Here is a 22,329-nt window from a genome sequence, read left to right on the forward strand (position 1 = left end):
GAATTCTTCTAAGTCTTTTCAATCCGGTCTATTATGAGGGGATTTTTGGTCTTTACAGCAGACAGAGAATTGCAATCCAGTGAACTGAATGCAACATCTGTTTAAAAGTTTTGGAATTTAATACGTCAACGCTTTATAATGGACACTGGTGAAGAATATGTTTGAAAATCGTTACTAAACTGATTGTCCGGGACCTTAATGGGACAGTATATGTTTTCCATTGATGCTATTTTATAGCACAATCAAGTAACTCTTACCTTTAGTTGTTATAAAAATGTATATATCAACAATGACTTAAAAAGAAATTTTGCTTCTTCGGTTTCTTTAATGCTTCCTCCTCTTTCTGAAACTCCGCCTTCAAGAAGTCATTACAACATGGCTCCTATATTAACCCTTTAACAATGTTTTTTTTTTTAAACCAGCAGTGCACTGAAAAGCAGCTCGTATAATGAGCTCAGCAGATTGTGCAGTTCCACCATGTGTTTGCTATTTGTTGTTGGCTAGTCTGAAGGAGCTCATTCTGGAGGGCTGCTCTGTGAGGCGGATGCTGGGTAGCTCCGAGGACCTAGCCCCGCCTTTGAAGGCGGGGCTAGGTCCAACCAGGTGTTTTGCTCAGCTGAATGGTTGGTTGCTGTAGTTGTTTTATTAAAGGATCTATCTAACATGCATGAAAGAATCAAGCCAACATTCCAGGAATGTTTTTGATGAGGAAAAACTTTATAACATGAAAACTCAAAAAAATAATACTGCTCTTTTAATATTTAAAGCATCAGAAAGCACGATGATAGGATCTGGTGAAGTTATGCCAATTAAAATGTTACTCAGATTAGCTTGGAGATTTGCCATTTCCTCATCACATTATTCACATCAGCGTGTGTAAACGTGTGTATGAATGGGTTAATGATTGCAGTGTAAAGAGCTCAGAAGAACTCGACATTGATGAAATGCTATACAAACACAGGCCATTATGCAATTATTTTAGCCTCAATGCCAGATACCAAATCTCATTAGTGAGCTCAAGACTACTTCAGCTGGGGAACACATGGGCTCATGTCACAAGTGTAATGCAGTCCTGAGCCCTGGGGATGGAAGTTGTGAACTGAACATATCTACAGAGACTAAAGGCAACCCAGCTACTACTGAGGGTCGGTGTTGTGCGGGCGAATCCGACACCCCGCCGACTGCAGGTACACTCTGGCAAAACTGAGAGGTAGACAGTGGAAGTTAGAGGACTAGACAAGCTGTGGAGACTCACTAAGTGAATTTAAATTGGGCAGCATGAGCATGAAGATGCTGAGGAATCAATATGTGCTATTAGCATCTCCTGTCAGCGAGGTTGTAATGAAGCACAGGAAAAGGAGGGGAAAAAAAATTGCAAAGAAAAGCTCGAGTTGGGGAACATCAAAGCGTTCATCAGTGTGAAACCCTGCCTTGTCCCTGACAGCTTAGGCTAAGAAAAGCACAGCAGCCGATGCGCCATAGAGAACTGAGCCAAAGACATATGCTGCAGAAAGTAGGACAAAATATGATGTGCTCAGGCAATTATCTATGGATTTTTTCCCTCAGTATACAAAAAACCCTAATAGGCGTCACGTGACACCTACCGTCCTGAAACCCAATTTGATACCATTCTTTTTCCTGACCACCATTATTCACTGTTTGGAGTGATTACATGGATTTAAATTTGCCACAGTTCCATAAGCCTATGGGCTCAAGATGGACTCTGAACTTGAAAGGCAAGTAGCAGAACCCAGCTGGCTGGGGATCTGGTGGAAAAAGCCCAGGAGGGAACAGGCAGTGGAAACATCACCCAACAAGCCAGAGCTATGAGCCAGGAAGCTATCCTCTACAGGAAGCAGAGGAAGCCAAGGAGACTGTTTGTTGAAGCTTGGGGTCATCTCATTGTTTCTGAAATCACAACCATTCGAATGGTTGAATTGGTTACTTAGAGAGGATAATTTATGTTTACAACAAGCCCTAAGAAGATTAAGTCAACCCAAAACTTGATATCTTCCAAGTCCTGCTAATGCAGATGTGGTTTTCAATGGCGGCTTCACAAAACAAATCACCAAAGAGAAGCAGAAAAACAAAGGTCTTACCATGGCCCCCACGTGTCACAAAGGGCATCCGGTTGATGGCAATGGGCACAGTGCCATGCTTGTTGTGGAAGTGGTGAACATGGTGGGTGGTGCTGAGGGAGGAGGAGACTCGGGCGGCTACGGCTGGACATGGGAACACCAGCAATGCCAGAGAGAGCACCAGCCGGAACAGCAGGGCAGGGCTGGCCCACACCACGGGGGACGCCGCCGCACCCTGCCTGGGCACCAATAGCAACCCTCCGTCTACCTCCACTTCCACCTCCTGCTCCATGGGGGCGGGGCCTGAGAAGAAGGGCAGGCCTCTCCCCCTCATGCGACACAAACAGGAAGTGAACATCTCAAAGGAATCCAGGGCCCATGATCCCCCCCAGCCTACCAGCCTGGGATTGGACAAAAAAATAAATAAATAAATAAATAAAGGAACAGAAAATACAGATTAAAAAGAAGAATAAGCCAAGAAAGGGGGAACAAAAAAATCAAAAGCAGATCCTTTGCTTGAAAATCCCAAAAATGACTGGAAATAAAATCACTGAAGAAGAAGAAAAAAATACAAGATCCTTTCTGAGATGAAAAATCTCCAGGAGTCAAATATTGATATCCAGAAGCTTCTTGATCCTTTAAAACCAATTTCCTACTCCTACTCTAAAACAGCTAATTAAATCTAATAAATGGGACTGTCGAAACAGAATCTCAGCCGACAAGTACTAACTTAGTAAACATGGGACTCCATCTTAGACACTTGTCTGCGATGATCTTTCAGTCAATTGTTCTTCAGGATTCCCATTGCCTTGGGGAGATCTTCAGAGGTTTTCTCCTCCCGTAATCCGAGTCTACCATCTCTGCTTAGTGTGCCCGACACAATTTATGGCAGCCGAACGAGAAAACACATCTGAATAAAACCAGAGTGCAGAATAAACAGGAGCAGACAAGGATGCTACGAAGCGTCCAAAATCCGGTTCTGGGTTTTTTTTTTGTTTTTTTTATAGAATCCTTGAGGGAGCTATGAAAACCTTTCAGTCAGGAGCTGAGAGAAGAAAAAACACAGATTAAGAAATAAAATGAAGCACTCCAGGGCAAAGGAGGAATCTGGAGCAAAAACAGCTGGCTATTTCCAAGCGTGGTGTTGAAATCCTTCCCTTCTATTCTGGCAGGATAAATCAATACAGGTCATAGAATGCTGAACAGCACCCAAGAAAAACAGCTTAACAGGATTAAACCATAACCAAAAGCGCTGAAGTGCCTGGCGTTCAGTTCATCTCAACAATCTTCCCATCCTAGGACTGACAAACAAGCTCCGTCCTACTTGCTCCCTCCTCTCGCTTTGAGAAGCCGCTGCTGAGCCGCTTCAAAGACCGCTCTCCAAGGTGGGAAACCGACGGGAAACAGTTGCGGGTCCCCTTGATGGAGCGCCGACACGGGAAGCTGCTGCCGCTGCTGGCTCACTCAGACGGTCTGACGGGGATGCTGCTGCCGCTGCTGCCTTTGCTGTGAAATTCATGCTAATTGAATCAGAAGCTGCAGCAACGAGCACATCCTTCCTGCCCGCGCAGTTCTCCCATCTCCTTTTCCTCCGATCGAGTCAGCCAGGGTGCCCACCCCCCCACCTCCACTCTTCCTTCCACCCCAAACTGCATACAGCTCTGTACTTGGCAAACCAAAAAGGAGGGGGGAAAAATAGCTACCAAAAAGAAAAACAAACAAAAAAAGAACCTACGATAAGAGTCGGAAAAGAAGGATAAGGTAGACACATTTAGATCCTTTGGAAGCAAAGACCGTCAATGTGATACACAGGGCAGCGCAGTGATGGAGAGAGAGAGGGAGAGAGAAAAAGAGAGAGTGTGTGTGTGTGTTTGGTTGTCTTCCTGAAGCAGAGAGGGAGAAAAAAAAGTGAGAGCGAAGGAGCGGGCGAGTGGGAGGGGAACGAAGGAGAAGAGGACACATGCAGAAATGATGGGAGAATCGCATGGATGTTGTGTACGATAGTTAAACACGTTGTAGAGAAGCTGCGGATTTTCAAACTGATCACTCTGCTGAGTGACAACATGTCCTAAAGATTCACACGCTACCCATCACAATTCTGTCACTAGTCCAATCTAGTGTCCGATCTCCAACTTCTTTGTTAGGAATCTGAGTTGATTCCGAGAACTGTAGCATAATACAACTTAAAATATGTGTTCTGCCTTCCTGTTGTGAACAACTATTGATATTCGAAGCAGAGGCAATGTTCTCTACATCAGTGTTTCCCAACCCTGGTCCTCAAGGCACACTGTCCTGCATGTTTTCCTCACTTCAGTCCAGGTGATTTCAATTGGCAGGTGTTTCTTGAACTGCAATCAGCTGAATCAGACGTAGTGAAGCAGGAAGGCATGTAGTTACCAAACAAACAGGGAAACACTGTTCTACCTGATGTCAAAAAACGTTTTGTTTTAAATAGAGTACTTCTTTATGTGGCAGAAAGACAACCTTTATTTAAAGTTAGCGGTGTAGGGTATAATAGAGTCAGAACCCTCCAGTATGGAGTTTTGCTCTTCTCTGTTTTTGAATCTCATCAGGTAGTCTAAACAAAGGCCAGATTTCACCTTGGCCAAAGGAAGGGGTTCTTGAACTGGACTGTCCATTTCTAGAGTATAACAACATTTCAGAGTAGGGGATGAATGTGTCTCTGTACTTCTAGACACAAATAAAGACAATTACAAAGTCAGCCTTCTATCACATGAAGAAGGAGTAAGTTCTCAACAAGATTATGAGAAACTAATGCATGCTCAGAAAACAAATTCAAAATATCTTTGTTAATTTAGGACCAAAAAAAATACAAACCCGTCATCGCCGTATCAAACTTCCAGACCTCTCTGGTATTCTGGTTCTGGTCTGCATCCCCAGAACCAGAACCAAACATGAAGAAGCAACATTCAGCTGCTATGCTCTTCCAAGATGGAACAAACTTCCAGAAAACTGCAAAGCAGCTGAAACACTGAGTTCCTTAAAGTGGAACATGCTATACAAATCGATCTACCTTGAAGAGCTTATTGGTCCTGGAAATAGCCAACTTTAAGCCTTCCTCATTCAATAACATCATCTACATCAAAGATTGTGATTTTGGTTGTTGAAGCAAAGCTCTTGTTCTTCCTCAGTGTTCTTTCCATTTTGTTCACAACATAAATGTACTCAAAGTATCTCCCACATCTCCCGTCAGAAAGCCTGATGCACTGAGATGACAAGAGAAGATGAAGAGCAAGTCTCAATCATTCCCATTAAATCTGAAAACTGAACTTCAAAAGTGAGGAAAATTTGCACAAAACAAGATAAAGAAAGAAAGCAGAAATGAGGCGGAATAAGAAAAACAGAAGGTGGCGGGGTAGATTGTGTACGAGATAAATCAGGGCTGATAAAGATCGTATTTGGGACAGGAGCTCAGCGCGGGAGACAAGAGGCAAGAAAAATGGCCGAAGCCGAGAAAAGGCAGGAGACGTCCTCTGCGCTGATGGAGAGAGCCGAGCCTGGGCTATTACTCATGTGTTCGCGCACCCACGCACACAACAGGCAAACACGCTCACGCCAGTCAGCCAGGTGGGAGGGTCCCCCGGGAGACTGGAGATGCTGTGCTTGCTGATAGAGGGAGGAAACTTCGCCCAGGGTGACCAGGACAAGAGTTCTGATCCGGCGCTAAGGCTGAACTCCCGAACTCAGAGCCAGGAAAACATAAAGCTTCTCAATGTTCTGACAATTATTCATTATTTGATTTTTTTTTTTTTTCTTTGGTAATGACAAAGTTACCTTCAGAGGGCAGTGTGTGGACTGGGAACTCATTATGAGGGAAAAAAAAAACCACAGAGGAGTGTACCAACACCTGCTGCTGAACTCCCCTACGGCAACAGAAGAAACAAGCAGCACAGAACACGAAAACACACACACACGCACGCACACACGCCAGTGAACAATCAGTCCTCAACGCGCACGCATGAATAAAAACCGCAACACACACTCTGGCAACTGTCGTGTCAGCGCAGCTGCCGTATGATGCAACGACTCGCATCTCAAAAAGGCTAAAAGCTACCAGCCTTCAGACGCTGAGCGTTCTGCCGGAGAAATTACAGACTCCAGAAATCCTTCAGGGGAAAGTACGGTCATAGATGGAGAAGGTGGGCTTAGCTGACTGACAGATGTGGGATCAAAGCCTCTCCTCTACACTCTAATCCCAAGGAAACATTCTTATGATTACACACCTAATTAATTAGACTTCAGACATCTCGAGTTGTTGAGAAGCCAAATACAAAGTAAGAGGATTCTCTCTCCTTTAAGTGCAAGGAGGAAATTCCAAGCGAGTTTAGCAGTAGAGGTAATGTTAACGTATGGGCCTGTTAAAAAACTGAGAAAGACACTCAGGAAAAAAAGAAGGCAAGAGCAGACTTGTAATTTTTTGTGTCGAAAAACAAAAGCTAGAATAACGGGACAAGTTTCGTCTCTTTAGCGAGTTCAGACGTACACCACAAAAAAAGCAAATCATAAATCTTTAACACCAGCTTTCCCATTTCTACTCAGTAGCTCTCTGCCATACTAAGGGCCCAGCACGGGCTGCTTATGTAAGGACGCTGCAGGGAGACTTGTTTTAGAATTAGGGAACAAAGTTAGATGCTCTTATCATGGAGTGTTGGATGCATCAGACAAGATTCCATGCGTGTGTTTTACACATTAACACTAATCGCAACCATAACGTTAGATAACTTTAACCCATCAAAATCAGGACTCCATTCAGGCATGTTCGTGGTTCTTCTTCTGCTTTTGTGATGCTTTATAGAGTTTTTTTTTTTCATGAAAACCAAAAAAGCCGAGACTTTGAATTTCACGCAGCAGCCACGTGACACATCACCGCCTGCGTACTGCTTGCGTTTTGTACCGTTTTCTCATGTTATTAAACGGTAATTAAACTTTTTATTTTTTACACAAAAAGAGGCACAGCTGTGGGTTGTTTTATCTGTGGCGCTGCTTTTTAATGTCTCAAAGAAGAAAGTGACTTTCAAATTGATACCTTTTCCTTTGCTAGTAAGGGAAATACCAACAGGAGCTTGACGCTTGCATTTGTGCTGCTTTTCTTTCTTTCTTTTCCTTTGGCTACGTTGGGTTTTGTCAACTTCAGTAAATAATCCATATAATGTCACTGACAGTGTTAACCATGTGCAAAATTTGGGGGTTTGAGGGCTGACTTAAGTGTGTGAAAATAGGTCAAAAAGCTTAAGACTTCCCTTGGATCTGTTGTATGACTCCAAAACAGCATGTCTTGCCACCATTTTTGTACTATGGGTTCTTAAATCCTATGATTTATTAATTGCCACTACTTGTTTTCTCAATCGATTCCCTTAGGATTGCAATCTTCATCACAGTCAGTGTCATTTTCCTACCTCCTTCATGTGGTCAAAATTCCCCCTGGTTGGATTATTCAAAATGTTTCAGCTATCACAGTGTTTCAGTGATAACAGTTTCCATATAAATATAAAACTAGTCAGAATCAATTTATGTCTTTATGTTAGTTAATTAATGTGTTCTGTTACCCATCAAACACTGTAATCCCCAAAAGGTCATAAGACTATGTGCACCATATGTGGCGCTGTATGTGGAGTATCAGTGAATTGTTTTGCTCACAGCTGGAGAGCTTTTTTTTTACTTTCCGAAGTGGAATTTCATGGTTGGACTCGAAGAGAAATTTCAGAACAAAATAATTTAGAGTGCAGTATAAACTGCTTTGCCATACAGAGCCCTTATTTAAATGGGTATATTTAAATAATGCATAAGGGTTGAAAGAAAGCTGACTGAAATAAAGCATATCTCACACTGTGCAGAAGTAAAGTTTTAGTTTGATCTAGTGCAAAACCAAAGAATACCATTATAAATAGCTGCACTTACATTACGGTACAGCCAAAAACCACCTCATCCGATAGCATAAAAACCTTTTTTTTCCAAAATTGGCTTGTTTGCATCAATCAAATTTATTTTCAAAATATCAAACTGCACAAGTATATGGTCAGAGGAAACACTACCATAACCCTAACAAAAATTTTTGTAGCGAAACCTACAATAAATGCCTCCAGACTGAGGCTAAAAGCTGGAGTATGGAGTAAAACAAGGCTAATGCTGCTCATCACCGCAGGTCAAACTGATAACTTCACTAGACTTTCCTCAACTTATGTTTAGGGTTCATTTAATTAACACTGAGGAAATAGACATGTAAAGGACAGAGGAGCACGCTGCTACGACACAAGTCATAGTCAAAGTTTTAGTCAAGTTATTGATGAGTACTACAGAGCTTTTCTAAAAGTGAGTAAACCCATGTTTGAAGCTGAGCAGACAGTTTAGAAAATCCACTGGGACAGACTATTGAACTTTAATTTAACTAATTAGTAAGAGAGTTTCCAAACCACTGACCTCAATAAATTTGCATTATTTTTCACCAGCTGTAATATGTCTTAACTCGGTTTCACTAACTGGTACAGTAGTTAGAAAATGTGCTTAATTTGGTAATTTAGAATTTTGACTTTGCAAATGGAATTTGTACAAAACATAACATTAATGCAAATTAGAACGCTCATTGAAAGCAGACAACCACAGAGCCCACTGTGGTTTGCTTCATATTCTACAGCTGGTTTGATGTTTCAGAGTGTTTTCATTTCTTTTTTTATCATTACTGCATGCAAAGAAATACACGTTATTCGTGGAGTTACATTTATTAGACTTACATGGACATTTCTTTCTAAATTTGTCACATTTCTTTAGAGGTAGGACCCAAATGTAGAGTGTAATTGAAAGCAAAGTCTTCAATGAAAAAAACAACAACAAACAAGGAACTTACAATGAGAGAAACTGGGAAGACATAGGGCAAAAAGATGAACTGGGGAATAGGCAAAGAAACGCAGATAAGGACAGATGAATCAGTATGTTGCAGAAAGGAAGCTGTGTATACACTGAGGAGGGAGTAGACAATTACATGAGAACAAGAGCTAATCACAGGTAAGTAGATGCAGCTGGAGAAGGGAGCAGGCAAAGGCAAACAAGGAATTGAGAAACAGCTGGGAAGGAGAGCAGGCAGACCGGCAGAGGGAGAGAGAAAGATGAACAGGATGAATAAAAACCAGAATCTACGTCAAACAAAAACACAAACCTGAAGGAAACGGTCCTAAGCAAGAGCAAATGAACTGATGGAGCCAAATCTAATCATATTGTAAATAAATAGGTTAGAAAAACAAACAAAAAAAAAAACAGGAAGAAAACAATGAATAAGGAATGAGCACAAATAAACGCTGGGAAAAACCAAAACAACCTGGAATCCTGTCAAAATTAGACAACTCATGACGCTCTACTGAAAGGAATGAAAGAAGCACAGGACTACAAACCAACAATAGTAGGCCTTAATATATCTATTTTGCCAAAAAAGAAACTCAATAAATTAGGATTTGCTCACCGCTAATTCTTTTAAACCTTTGACCCCCACAGAGAAATTGGATTTGGACTTTTGAACAATCAACTTCGAGAACCAATTGTCTAAACTGTTCATTTCACAACAAATCCTTCATGTGTTTCCTCCTCTCCGTGCCTCATTGTCCAAGATGTCAATTTGTTTCAATCATCAGCCGGGTTAATCCCCAGTTTTACAGCTTTGCCTGAATCAGTCCTCCAGCGTCAAGTTGTAATCTTCTTAGAAAACTGCTCGAGATTCTTGACAAAATACCATCGTCTGAGAACAACACATGTATGATGGGGGAAAGAGAAGAGCTTGCTGTCTCCAAGTGAGCACAGATCACACACAGCAATCAAACTGTGCTTGCAAGACCGAGCGCAGTTGGACGCGAGATTATTACAGTACCCAGCTACTGATTTGTCTCAACTAACTGGTCTTGCGTTCTCATTAATTTTTCATTCAAGCAGCGCAATTGAAACTATATATATTTCTTGCTGCAGGGACACTCATCCTTACAACCAATCGGCTTTGCGAGTTTCAAACTCTGCAGCTTTGTTTGGGTGGGGAAAAGAAAAGACAGTAAAGCCGTCCTATAGGCGTAATGTGATTCGTGTTTATTTACTTACGTTAATATGCTTCTCTCGGGGAGTTCTTTTTTTTAATTAAAATCTATTGGTTTTCCACAAACCCAGCATCAATTATCCTGCTGGTAGTCAGACGCACACATTTACCCAACAAAGCCTTGAGAGCAAGCCGCAAAAATAAAATAAAAAAAAATAATAGGATGGAAAATGGATGGAGAGGGGGCAAAAAAATATTGAGCCATCTATCCAGAATAGACCAATGCATTAGAGGACAACGCTATAGGCAAAGGAATCCACTAATGGCGTTGTGGTTTCACTCGTTATGAAATGTAGAAAATCTAGTTAAATGGATCTTTGCAGCACATGATATCAGGCTAACGGTAACTGGGAGGGATAATGACAGAGGTTTAACGTGTCAGTATCAATAAAGCCAAAAAAAGAGAGAGAGAGAAAGGAGGAGATGAAAAGGATGAGAAGACGTGAGGGACAAAAGGGGGGGGAGAGTGTTTTAGATAATTACAGAGGCTGGATTAAAGTAAACCGTGTATTGTGGGCAAACGAAGCCTCAGCTGGAAAGAGGAGACTAAAGATAAACTAGCTGAAGGGGGGAGTCTCCTGTTTCACATGGATGGGTGAGCACATCTTAATCATGTGGAATGATACGTCCTCAAGGGGAGTTAGCAGGATAAAGCAAGGAGATGCGGAAAAATTACATTAATCAGCCCACCGCCCACGTTCCTTTTCCACAACACCATGACAGTCGCTTTCCCTGAGCTCCTACCAGAGATCGGACTCTCAACACATCCACCTGCCACTCTACACCACTTCAGTCTGCTTTAATCGAACCCTAGTTTGTTTGTAGCCTGGCCGTCGCTTTCCTAAGCAATTCCGCTTGATTCTAATCTCGCTTCATGGCTCAGTCTACGCTTCCTCCAATTGACTTGGGTTCCACAGGTAGAATTCCAACCAGGCCAATCAGCAATCAGATGGCGAAGTTGTGAACGACGACTTCAAATAGTAGTCTGGCTGTAGTTTTAGCAATGGCAGCAGAGGAAGTCGAACTAAGCCGTTCAGTTCGTGTTTTCCACGCCAAAAATATGCTTTGCTTGCATAATCAAACTCTGATCCGCCTAAAAACTGAGGTCTCGGTTCGGTTCAAATGAACTCTGTTTTCGTTGGAATGCATATGTGAAAGTCAAGCGGACCAGAGGCTGCTCCAAAACCAGGAAGTGGACTATAGCCCAGGGCATTCTGGGTAAATACAACCAAAACAAATGCGTGAGTCTAGCGCTAGCAAGGAAAAATGGCTTCCAGTCTTTTACCATTGACGAAAAAGAAATCCTGCAATAATTAAAATCTGATGCCGTTTTGTTTACATTTCTCGAAGAAGGAAGTCGTATTGAGCATCTTCTTCAGAGGTTTTCCTGTTGTGTCCTTCAGTTGTTCTGAGAGGTGAACAGGTTTTCCCAAAGGGTCTGGTTTGTTTGACAGTGCAGTGTGAAAGCGAACCTCACCAGCTGAAAATGTAACAAATGTTCCAATTTTGGTCCCCAATCGAACCGAGTCTACTGGACTATCAGGTGTGAACACCCTTAGGGTCAGCTCTCTATCGTGTTTGATAACTGTACAGGTGTGAGATCTATCACTAGGCTGGGGTGTTACATTTTTAAACACAGCAGGAGTTTGTTGCTGCAGTGGTGCATTCTCAGCTAAATCAACACCATCCTAACAAATAAACGCGGCATTAAAACGACATCCTCCTATTGACAAAGCAGGACGTATGAGACTCTATCCAGCCCCAGGTACGGCCGCGGTCGATGTTCCTTAAAAACTACTTTTAAACTAAATAATCAACCAGCCTCAGCAGAGCCCACCCGGGAGGCTCATCCAACGTCTTTTACTTTTTCTGGGCAGTTTTACTCTCATTTATTTAAAGGTCTGTTATGCTAATGCATGCACATAAATTATTAAGTGGAGGCTGAAAATGGTTGCTACAATGCAGAATTTATCACACCAAGAGCAGCGCTGCTAATTTGTTCCACAAGTTAAACATAAAATAATCCATAACACCTGCCAAAGTCTGTAGATCTTCCTCAGGCAGTTTTTTTCCCGCCTTCTTTTGCTTCACGCTAACATCATCGAAATGCAAACTAGGGATACGACTTGTGGGCTGGAACGCTTTCCCCCTATCTAGCTTGCTCACTCGCTCGTCTCCTCCACCCCCCCGCAGACATCCATCCATCCATCTCTGCATTCTAACACTGCGCGGTGAGTCAGCTGTCACTGTCTGTCCCTGCAGCTGTGGTCCCAGCTGTCTGGGCCAGATGGCCTCGTCTCCACCTCATTCGCGATGTTTACGAGGGGGCGCCCTAACCCGGAGCCACGGACAACTGCCCCAGGGAGTGGGCTGCTCTCGTTGGGCTGAAACTAAATGGAAAAGAGATGCATGTGGCGCACAAAGGAGGTGTCAGTACTAGTCACTCGCTGTGACAAAACCCCTCCCCAGCCACCAAACTGCGATTACACCTTTAAAACTAGCGTCAGCGGTATTCAATCTTTTTTTTTTTTTAAGGGCTTCATCTTTCTACGTGCAACAACTTCATAGGTTGATTTACAGGTTTACTGTGAACTGAAAATGATTCCTTTCTGCGCGCTATTGTGAGGCTAATAATTGGGGTACATGCTGAAAGGTTGGTGGGGAGGGAGAGTGCCTGCTAAAGCCATTCCAGAATAATACTGGCTCACAGTAATCTCTTGCACACAGGGAGAATTTCTGACAAGGATTTAAGGATTTTAAATACAATTTCTATACGCAATGAAGGCGCAACAATAGCACCGGGGAGTGAGAGGGAACAGAGCATGGCGCGAGAGAGAAAGAGAAAGTCAGCTCCGTATGGGGTGGGGAGAGAGGAATGAAAGAGGAAACAGAGTCATCATCTTTCTGGGGAGCCAGATTGCAGAGCTCTAGGGTATAAGGCACCCCTAGAGTTCATAATGCCTCCCCAATCACATCTAATTTATCCACAGTCTACGTGAAGAGGAGGAAGTTAATGTGAGTTTGTGAATGAGTGTGAAAGAAAGAGAGAGACAGAGAGAAAGCTGCATGTAAATTGAGGATGTGAATTATGTCAAAAACCCTTTTTCAGTGATGCAGGTGTCCATGATTGAGAAAAAGGAGAGTCAAGACGTTCAAGGAAGCTGTACTAAGGGTTATAGTTTCTGATTTTAGATACAGCGAGGCTGACAGTGGAACTGTTGGTGACGCTGCTGCCTTGCAACAAGCAGGTCCTTGGTTTGAATCCCAGCCTGGGGTCTTTCTGTATGGAGTTTGAAAGTTCTCTCTGTGAAAGCGGGGGTTCTCTCTGGGTACTCCATCTTCCTCCCACAGTCCAACAACATGATTGATAGGAGACTGATTGATCTCCTAAGTAAAATTTTCGCTTGAACCATGTGTCTTTGTAATAAACTAGTTACATGAGGTGGGCAATAAGAACTTAAAAGTTTTATCACACTATTTTAATAACTGCTATTCGTTCCTTCTTTTTTGGGTAACTGTTTTGCTGTTACTGCATGGCAGCATTCAAAACCCAACTAACATAAATACTGGTCTTAGAAAAAACATTCCTATTTGTAAAAAACTTTTAAGACCCCAGTCACATAAAGAAGTGTCATTTGTATCACTAAAACTGAACTTGGTCTTCAAATTAATTGATATTTATTGATACTTTCATTGAACAAACAGTGGTAAAACCAACAATCCCGACAATACGGACACTTCAAACATCATTAATCGGAATTTATTGTGAGAATGATAAATCAAAATTCTTATCATGATAAGAAATTTATCACAATAAATGATAACCTGCCAGGATCAGCATGTATAGACAATAGATGGATAGTTGGAAATGTACAGTGCTGATGTCACAAGAACTACCTGAATCAATTAGTGAAATGGTCCAGTAGTAACCGAGGTGGGTGCAAAGGTCATCTGCATCTATTTTAAAAGATGTGTCTCATCCACTGCAGGAGAGTTCAGATCCACCTGGACTCAGATATTTAATCACAAAATGTAAAACTAACTGCTATAAAAATATGTTCTACTCCAGCTGCTGTAAGTTTCCAAAATTGGTTCTAAAATAGTCTTAATATTGTTTATTTTTTTTATTTTGTCCTGATGAGGATATTATATTATATTTAAGATTGCGTGTTTTTTGTTTGATTGATTTACAATTTTTGAAGTATTGAGCACCTGATTATTTTTAATTATGTTATAATCACTGTGCATTTTTGTTAAATGCCATGTCTGGCAAGAGAGTTGACTCACCTCAGTGTAATAAAATATATTTAATGCTATAAATAAAATTGATTGATTGATTTGAATTGTCAGCGTTAAAAAAAAATTTTTAATACTGATTTTTTTAAGTGGCACAAAAAGTCAACTGCCGTTTTTTATTTACCTATGAAATCACAACTTGGATCCTGGACTAATGTTACACTGAACCGGTTTTATAGCTGCAAGTAATAAAACCAGTGAACGGTTCAATGTGGAGCACAGGCATCAGACTAAGCCACAATTAATAGTACAGGCCGATAATAAATCCACCGGTGTTTCATGCATTCAGAAAAAAAAAGATCACTGCATGTACCAACAGATGGCAGAAAAATCTGATGGTGCAGCACTATGTGTGCCACTGATTTAATACAATACAAACCTGCCGAAGCCAAAAAGTGAATCACTTCGTTTCCCCCTGATTTAGATTCAAAGCAGTCGTACTGGATTAGTTTTGGGGGATTTTAACTTCCCTTTAGATTTATTTTTCTGACTAATATTTAGAAAATTTACATTTCCATCTGCAGATGAAATGCAGCCCGTGACCCAGTTAAAATCGTATTGAAACCACCTACCATCACAGCATGTTGGTTATAAAAAGTGTGTTTACACAGATCTGCTGTACATAACATCCATGATTTTCAGTTTTGCAGAGCATTCTAGATCAACATACCTTGAAATTTTAAACATATATGAATGACATGACACTGTGGGATTTGGTAGCAATTATGCTTGATGATAAAACTGATGGGCTCTGGTCGGGCTGAAATTATCTAAAGCAGTTCACGTTGTCGCAGTCGCATGACGCAAATCGCATCATTTCATTGTGAACCGCCAGCAGTCCTCCCCTTCTTGTCGGCGAACTTTTTGCTCCCCTCGGCATGCAGAACGATCAAACTATCGTAGGCATATTTGTTTATGCGGAAAAGCGCCGGGATACCTGACTATCCAGCTTCTAGAAGCTGGGATTCCAGTCGAAGAGCAGAACAGTTAGTTTTAAAGAGCAATTATCCGAGACCATGAGGAAGTGAAACATTCCCTCGGTGTGTCTTTAGGACCTCAGGGGGTGAGTACGAACACAAACGTCTTGAAAATAACGTGACGCGCATCGACTGTTTGACTTCGGACTGATCATGGCCTTAAAAGTATTACAGCTAGAGAAGTCCTTCACAAAGATTTTTTTTTTAATCATTTGAACATCTTGTAATATTTTCACTAACAGAAACTGAATGCTTTACATAACTTAGTATCTTGTGAGATAAATACTCGTGTAACCTTCTCCAAAAAGATTCCATTTTCATCTGATTTCATTAAGACCTCAAGTTAGAAATCCAATTTCTCTCTTTTTTGTAAAACCTTCTTGGGGACAACACAAAGTTACACAGACTTTAAAAAATAAAATAAAAAATTATGGATCGACCTGTGTGGAGATTCCCATGATAACTATGGCACTTTAGTGAAAGGAGTGCACATAAAGAAACTTTTGTACATAAAACAGATGGCACATCTACTCTGAGAAAGCCAACACCAAGTAAAGAATGAACCACTAAATGACAGAATAATAACATTTTAAACAGATATCAGTTTCCCCAGCTGCTTTGGACCGGACATCGCTTATTCCAGACATGTTTCTCCCTCCATCTGTCCAGTAGTGGACACGGACCCCCCTTCTGTCGGGCCGCCTTTGTGTCTTTTCTTCGTCAGGGGAAAAACCCCTCAAATAATTCCTTGGCAGTGTAAAATCTCAACTTACTTTAACGTGATAATAATTTTGCTTCTGCCTGGGAGAGTGCAACTTCTCTAAACGCAGAGGCTATATGATTTTAGGGTATGTCTGGGCTGAGTGTGTGACTGTATTTAGACTTGGCTTGCCTGTGTGTGCATGCCGCGTGGCGGTTGTGGCTAAAGATCAGAGCCCTTAGTGCAGTATAGCTGACTGAAATCAGGATTTCAGAGTTAATGGACGGGGTGACGGCTGCCTCCTCGACGTGTCAGCCTTTGTTACACGCTCTGCACACAGAAGCCACCGCCACCGCTGTGTGCTTCAGAGCAACACACTGCGTGAATACATTTTAGTAAGGAAAAAGCACAAAAAGGAAACGGTCTTGTTTACCCGTTCGGTGCAGAGGTGTCTGATAAATTTGATTATTTTGTTGCCAACTTTGCTCTAAAACTACTTCTTTTTAAATTACTTCTTTTGTTTACTTTGCTGGAAACATAGTTTTGATGTTGATTAACTGTGTGAGACTTAAAAACACACTGAAAGAGTTTGTCACATCACAACAGCAAACCTCAATATAATTTTAATAAGGTTTATTTGTGATGAACTGATACCAAGTGGACGTATTGTGGGGAAATTCTCTACAGGCCATTTAGAGAAAAGTTCTGCCTATTCCTAAATTAAAAAAAAAAAAAAAAAAAAACAGGCAAAAGTTTACCTTTTATTTCAGATTAATTCATTGTTTTATGTAGGTATATTTTGCAAAAAAAAAAAAATACTTTTGGGTTTGTTGTTGCAGTGCTGTATTTCTTCAAATTTTGTGTGATAGAACTACAAAACGTAGTGCATTATTTTGAAATACAAATATTATGCCTAGTTTTCAATTTTTCTTTTACAAAGATCTGAAAGGTGTGGACAGCATTTATATTTAATCTCCATTAGTCAGAAAAGCAGTCATAGTTCCTTTGTGTAGGTTTATCACACAAAATTTAAAGAAAATACTTTCAGGTTTATTTTTACTGTGCAACAAATGCCAAAATTTGAGCAGTTTAATTTTTTTGTGTGGCACTGTACACTACATCACCAGAACAAATAAAACAAATATTTCTCCAATTCCTCTTGTTCCAATTGTTAGATTTGTCGTTTTATCATTCCCTTTAGTTTTTCGCGATTCTGCGATCGTGGAAATTCACATAAGATCAACAGAACCTTCAGATTTTGTCACGCTAATGCATAATTGTGAGGTTTTTTGGCAGATTACCTGCAAAAATGGTCAAAAACCTTAACTTTAACCAATTGCTAACTCCCACCTGCAGGTGGCAGTATTTCTTGCTTCCACTACACTACTGCCTGGGCCTTACTCGATTTCAAGCTGTAGCTCATGCTTTATGTGGCAAGAAACAAAAAGTCACATTTAGCATCTCACAACAGCACAAATATTGCAACGTTCCTAGAAAAAATGTCTAAAATACCACCATAAAATCAGTGGTCTACTGCAAAAAAATTGCAAACACTGGCAGGTTAAGCTTTAGTAACTGGACTAAACATGGCTTTCCATAAATTTAAGGAACCATCCTCAAAACAGTTCAAGCTAGCTATCAATCTATTAGTCTATTAGTGTTGTGAAAAGAGAAGATATCAGTAATAATTTAAGGAACGGCCTACATAGGAAATGTATTTCTGGAATATATCCCAAATCTCTGTTCATAGCACATGTTCTCCATTGGTTTGAGTTAACATAAAAAGTGTTTGGGCTCATGCTTTGATGCCGGAAGCACTCCATTATAATGCCTTAGGCTGATTTTACACTTTATAAAACTTCATATCTCAACAGTAGGAAAAAAAAAAAAAAAACCCAGAGGATGGTGGAAGGAAAACTCAGGAATGTCCTTGACATTCTCATCTCTCTTCTTCCTTCATGACTCCATTCAAACTCTTTATCCTTCACTTTTAGGAACATCTATTGCTGCGGCTCAATAGAGGATATTAACGACCTAATCAAAGGCCAGAATGAGTTGCATCCTGGATGAAAAGCCCAAGAATGTTTTCATAACAGCAGTGAAAGGCAGAGGCAGTTCCAGGAAGCTGTCCTGAAGCAGAAGGATGAGTTTGGTGGTGATATGTGAACAAGACTTCATGACGCAAAGTTTTTCTCAGTCAGGATAAAAATAAATAAAATAAAACACACACAGAAACACTATCTTTAAGTTTAATAGATGTCAGTAAACACCAAGCACAATCAAAATCACCTGAATGATATTTAGATTACATTTTACTCTATTCCCCTGCCTATTTTGTGAATTAGAAAAAATTCTAGCAAAAAAAAGGACCATAGACAAATAAATATCATGATGAGAACGCAATAATCCAGCAAAGAAACAATGAAAACTAGGAGCTTAAATACTGAGGCAGGGGTGGAAAATGACAATGGACCCAGCTGAACTGTTCAGAGACTCAGTAGTGGCAGAATAAAAGCAGGAAAACTGAAGGAGGGAGACTAATTAACACTGAAGGGAGTTGAACTAAGGCTCAAAGGACCTACAAACCAAAAGGGAAAAGGCCCGACAAGAATCTAAGAGAAAGAATTCCAGATGTAGGAATAGAAACAATGGAATTAACTCGCACCTCAGTAACACCTCAGAAATCAACAGAATATGGTAAGACTTATTGAACATAAACAGCAGGGACTGATCAATACACAAAAGGATCGTGACACAACCAGGAAATCAAGTGGGATGACTCTGCTGTTTTTCCAATTAACCTGGCGGCAGGTAAACACTGACCTCAAAAACAAACCCCTGACTCATTTAATAAAACATGCTGTGAGATGATTTGAATGAGAAATCAGCACCACTTAAAAGCAGTGGGGTATGTTTACTGCTGACTTCCATCTCGTATATAAAACCTCTGGGAACTTAAGAGGATCGGTTTATGAGGTGAGATCATTTCTGTTGTTGGGACTCGAGATGTAAAGTGTTTTTTGGTGTCTTTGTGTTGCAGTTTGAACCACAGCAAATGTTTCATGTTCACCGGTGAATGCTACAGAGCACCTCTAGGTTTTCAGGCGTGAACCTGGCGTGACACCAGCACTGACTGAAACCTGCATAGAAACAAATATTCCAAAGCCATAAACCTTTGTGTTTAGAGATTTACCTCTAAAATAGGAAATGTGCTCCACATGGTAAAACATTACATCTCAACCGTTTTTGCATTTTTATGCCCAGATCTGGACTGTTTGGGTTGTTGTTTTTTTCAAACTAGCGCAATTGTCGTTCAATTTGTTTTGTCTTTAGCTGCAAAAGTAACTATTTAGTATTTTTGTTTCCACATTAATTCCAGGTATTCTCTCTATGAAACTTTGTGAAGCTTTAGAAATGCTCTGTGTGGCAGCATAACTTATTCATATGAACGTAGGCCAGGTAAACACATTAGATGTATGAATTTAATAATTTACAAAGAAAACAAGGCTTTCTCGCCAATTTCTACGGGGAACCTAGACGTTCAGACGTTTAGGTAGGGATGGTATTTTTTGGTGCGAAGTCTGTAGGCTGGCAAATTCAATGACCTCCTCAATTATTTGAGACACAATAATTTAAATTAAAGACATCCATGAGTGCTTTTTCTGACATTTGATCAAACTTATATTAGAATTGGTAACTGTGTTTATACAAGAAGGTACAGATTATATTAGTCAAATGTGATGGCTACCGACTCTGACAATAAAAACAAACTACCTGTTTCAAAAGTTCCATGATATCATTGCTCTATCCTGGGGACATTTGACAGCTTTTTACAGATATGCATTGCATTTGTGTGAAACCATAAATGATCGCATCAATCAATAAGTTGTTTTGTATCATTTTTCCTTTGTCTTGACCTGCGGAGAGAACTTTGCTCTAAACACCGTATTTATCTCGGTGACAGGAGTACAATCTTCAACTTATTCACTGCACACGCCGCAGAACGATGCTGTGTGTGTTTAAAAAATTTTTTTTAAAAACGCTCCCTATTTATTTTTATCTTATTTTTCTTGCCCTCCCGATTCGGTGCAGCGCTAGACGAGGACAGGCGCGGTCCTCTCCCAAACGTCAGCCTCCTTCGCTGGCAGCCATAATGCCCCGCTGCGCTTATCAAATGCCAAGATGACAGATTTAATTAAAGACCCTTACGTTCTTTATTCAGCCCGGCCCTGTGTCTGTTCTGGCTTATGCACTGCAGGGGTTTACAGGAATCACTCTGTGACAGGGTTTGATAAAGTCATTAGGCTTCCAGACTAATAATAGAAAATGGGAAGGGCTGTGCTTTTGTTAACCAAGAGATAGGCAATACTGCTAGCATGTAACACAAGAGGATGAATGCTTATGGAAATGAGAAGGGAACATGTAATGGAGGAACACTAATCTAAGATGATTGGACGTACAGAGGGAACCGTAATATGAAGAAAAAGAAAAAAAAAGCACATAGGATTAATGGCACACAAAACGAGACCGTTGAAATCTAATCAGGGAAGGAAATGGATCCCTGCGTCTCTGGGATTGGTTTGTGAGTGAGCTCCAACTATAGGTTACATAAATGAATCAGCGAATACAGAATTTAGAGCCTAGCCCGTGGCAGGGCAGTTAATCTTAATGTTTTTTCATGCTGTTCTTCTCTCGGTGCAGCTTGTAGTGCAAACGTGGGGGCTGTTTTTGTGCCAACGAGTTCATGATTTGATTGCCTGGGAGCACAGAGCGCGGGACCCGCACACGGTCAGAGTTCACGTCTGCAGACCCGCTTCCATCGCGGCCGGGAAGAAGTGTTGCAATCTAAGCGAGACTTTTTTTTTCATTTTTAAGGGAAGCTTCAGCACAACACGGTGCTTTGGTATATGCAAGGATGCAACAAAGTCTTCAGAAATCTCATCACACACTCCAGCTTGCCCTTTTCACTCCGTGGTTCACTGGTTCACTCGCTGGCTCTGGCGTTGCTTTATTTTCACTCCCTTGGCCATGATTAAAGTGTGTACATTTAAATAATTCAATTTGCAATGCCTAGCTACATAATCATATTCTTCCTTCTCCGCCTTCTTCTCACTGATGCTTCAACTCCCTGCAGGCACATTTTCTTCTCTGTCTCCCTACATCAGATAAAAAAAGCAATCCTGCTTCCTTAAAGGCGCAGAACTTTGATTTGATGATGATTACGCTCTTGTAACCAGTGTTGACTCAATACTGCTGGAGATACTACAGTACATCTTAAGCTACTCCTATGAAAGGCTTTAAATGATCACAACTCATTTATCGCTGTAGTTAAGTGGTTATACTCTCAGAGATGGATAGATACTTCAGTCGTCTTGGAAAATAAGTCATTTTGTCAGAGTTTTAAAGGATTTGTTCAAGTGCAACAACACAAAAGGTTAATAACAGTCTGGAACCACTAACAAATAATATTAATTGTTCGAATAAATAGGAGGGGTGGGAGAGACAATTTAAAAAGATAAATTGGGGAATTCAGAGTATGCACAATGAGCAATAACCCCTATAACCAAACAGTAGATTTTCTACTATTCTATACTTTCTATATATCAAATTTGAATGTTACATGTCATTACATTACCTTTCTAAAATAATGACTCAAGTCAGTTTTTGCCAAAAGTAATTTTGGCAAAAACATGAAAAATAAAATAAGATCAAATAAAAACTTCTTTATTGCCAAAAGCTGATTTAGGCAAAAGACAATATAAAGTATTCTGAGAGCTTCCTTGACTCAAAAATATATGGTAATGGTACAGACATATGCACTGAAGAATGGGATAGAAACCAAACGTTCCTAGGCTATTTCAATCCATAAAACAGCAGGTACGCAATTAACCGTGACGTTAATATTGATGTGCTCGAAATTGCTTCACTTTTACAGTAATTGAGCTCTAATCAAATAATTTCTGAATTACTCAGTGACTATATTTTATATATTTTATACCTCCAAAGGCTTTGTTGTTTTAAAATAGTTTTATAATGACTGGTCTGATTTTTAAAAAAGATGGCTTAGTAAGACTTATTCAACCAAAATATCATCCTTTTGACTCTTTGACTATTAAAATGGTCAAGCGAAACAATTTTCAAAATAAATAAACCTATACTGACACAACAATAGCAAAAGCTTTAATGGAT

General features: G+C 40.5%; 1 protein-coding gene across 9 annotated transcripts in view; it reads right to left on the reverse strand.

The window, feature by feature from the left end:
* The window catches only part of LOC102219889 (neurexin-2), an 813,998-nt gene that overhangs the window by 280,827 nt on the left and 510,842 nt on the right, over positions 1-22,329 (reverse strand). For 2 of the 9 annotated variants that reach the window (XM_023346056.1, XM_023346055.1), the window contains exon 1: positions 2,100-3,917. The exons of the other annotated variants lie outside the window; for them this stretch is intronic. In XM_023346056.1, the coding sequence (XP_023201824.1) occupies positions 2,100-2,436 (337 nt within the window). In that variant the 5' untranslated portion in view covers positions 2,437-3,917. Of the gene's footprint in view, positions 1-2,099; positions 3,918-22,329 lie in introns of those variants that run through there. 9 annotated transcript variants of the gene reach the window in all.

The sequence above is a fragment of the Xiphophorus maculatus genome, chromosome 14 (assembly GCF_002775205.1).
Source record: "Xiphophorus maculatus strain JP 163 A chromosome 14, X_maculatus-5.0-male, whole genome shotgun sequence".
Classification (NCBI taxonomy): Eukaryota; Metazoa; Chordata; class Actinopteri; order Cyprinodontiformes; family Poeciliidae; genus Xiphophorus; species Xiphophorus maculatus.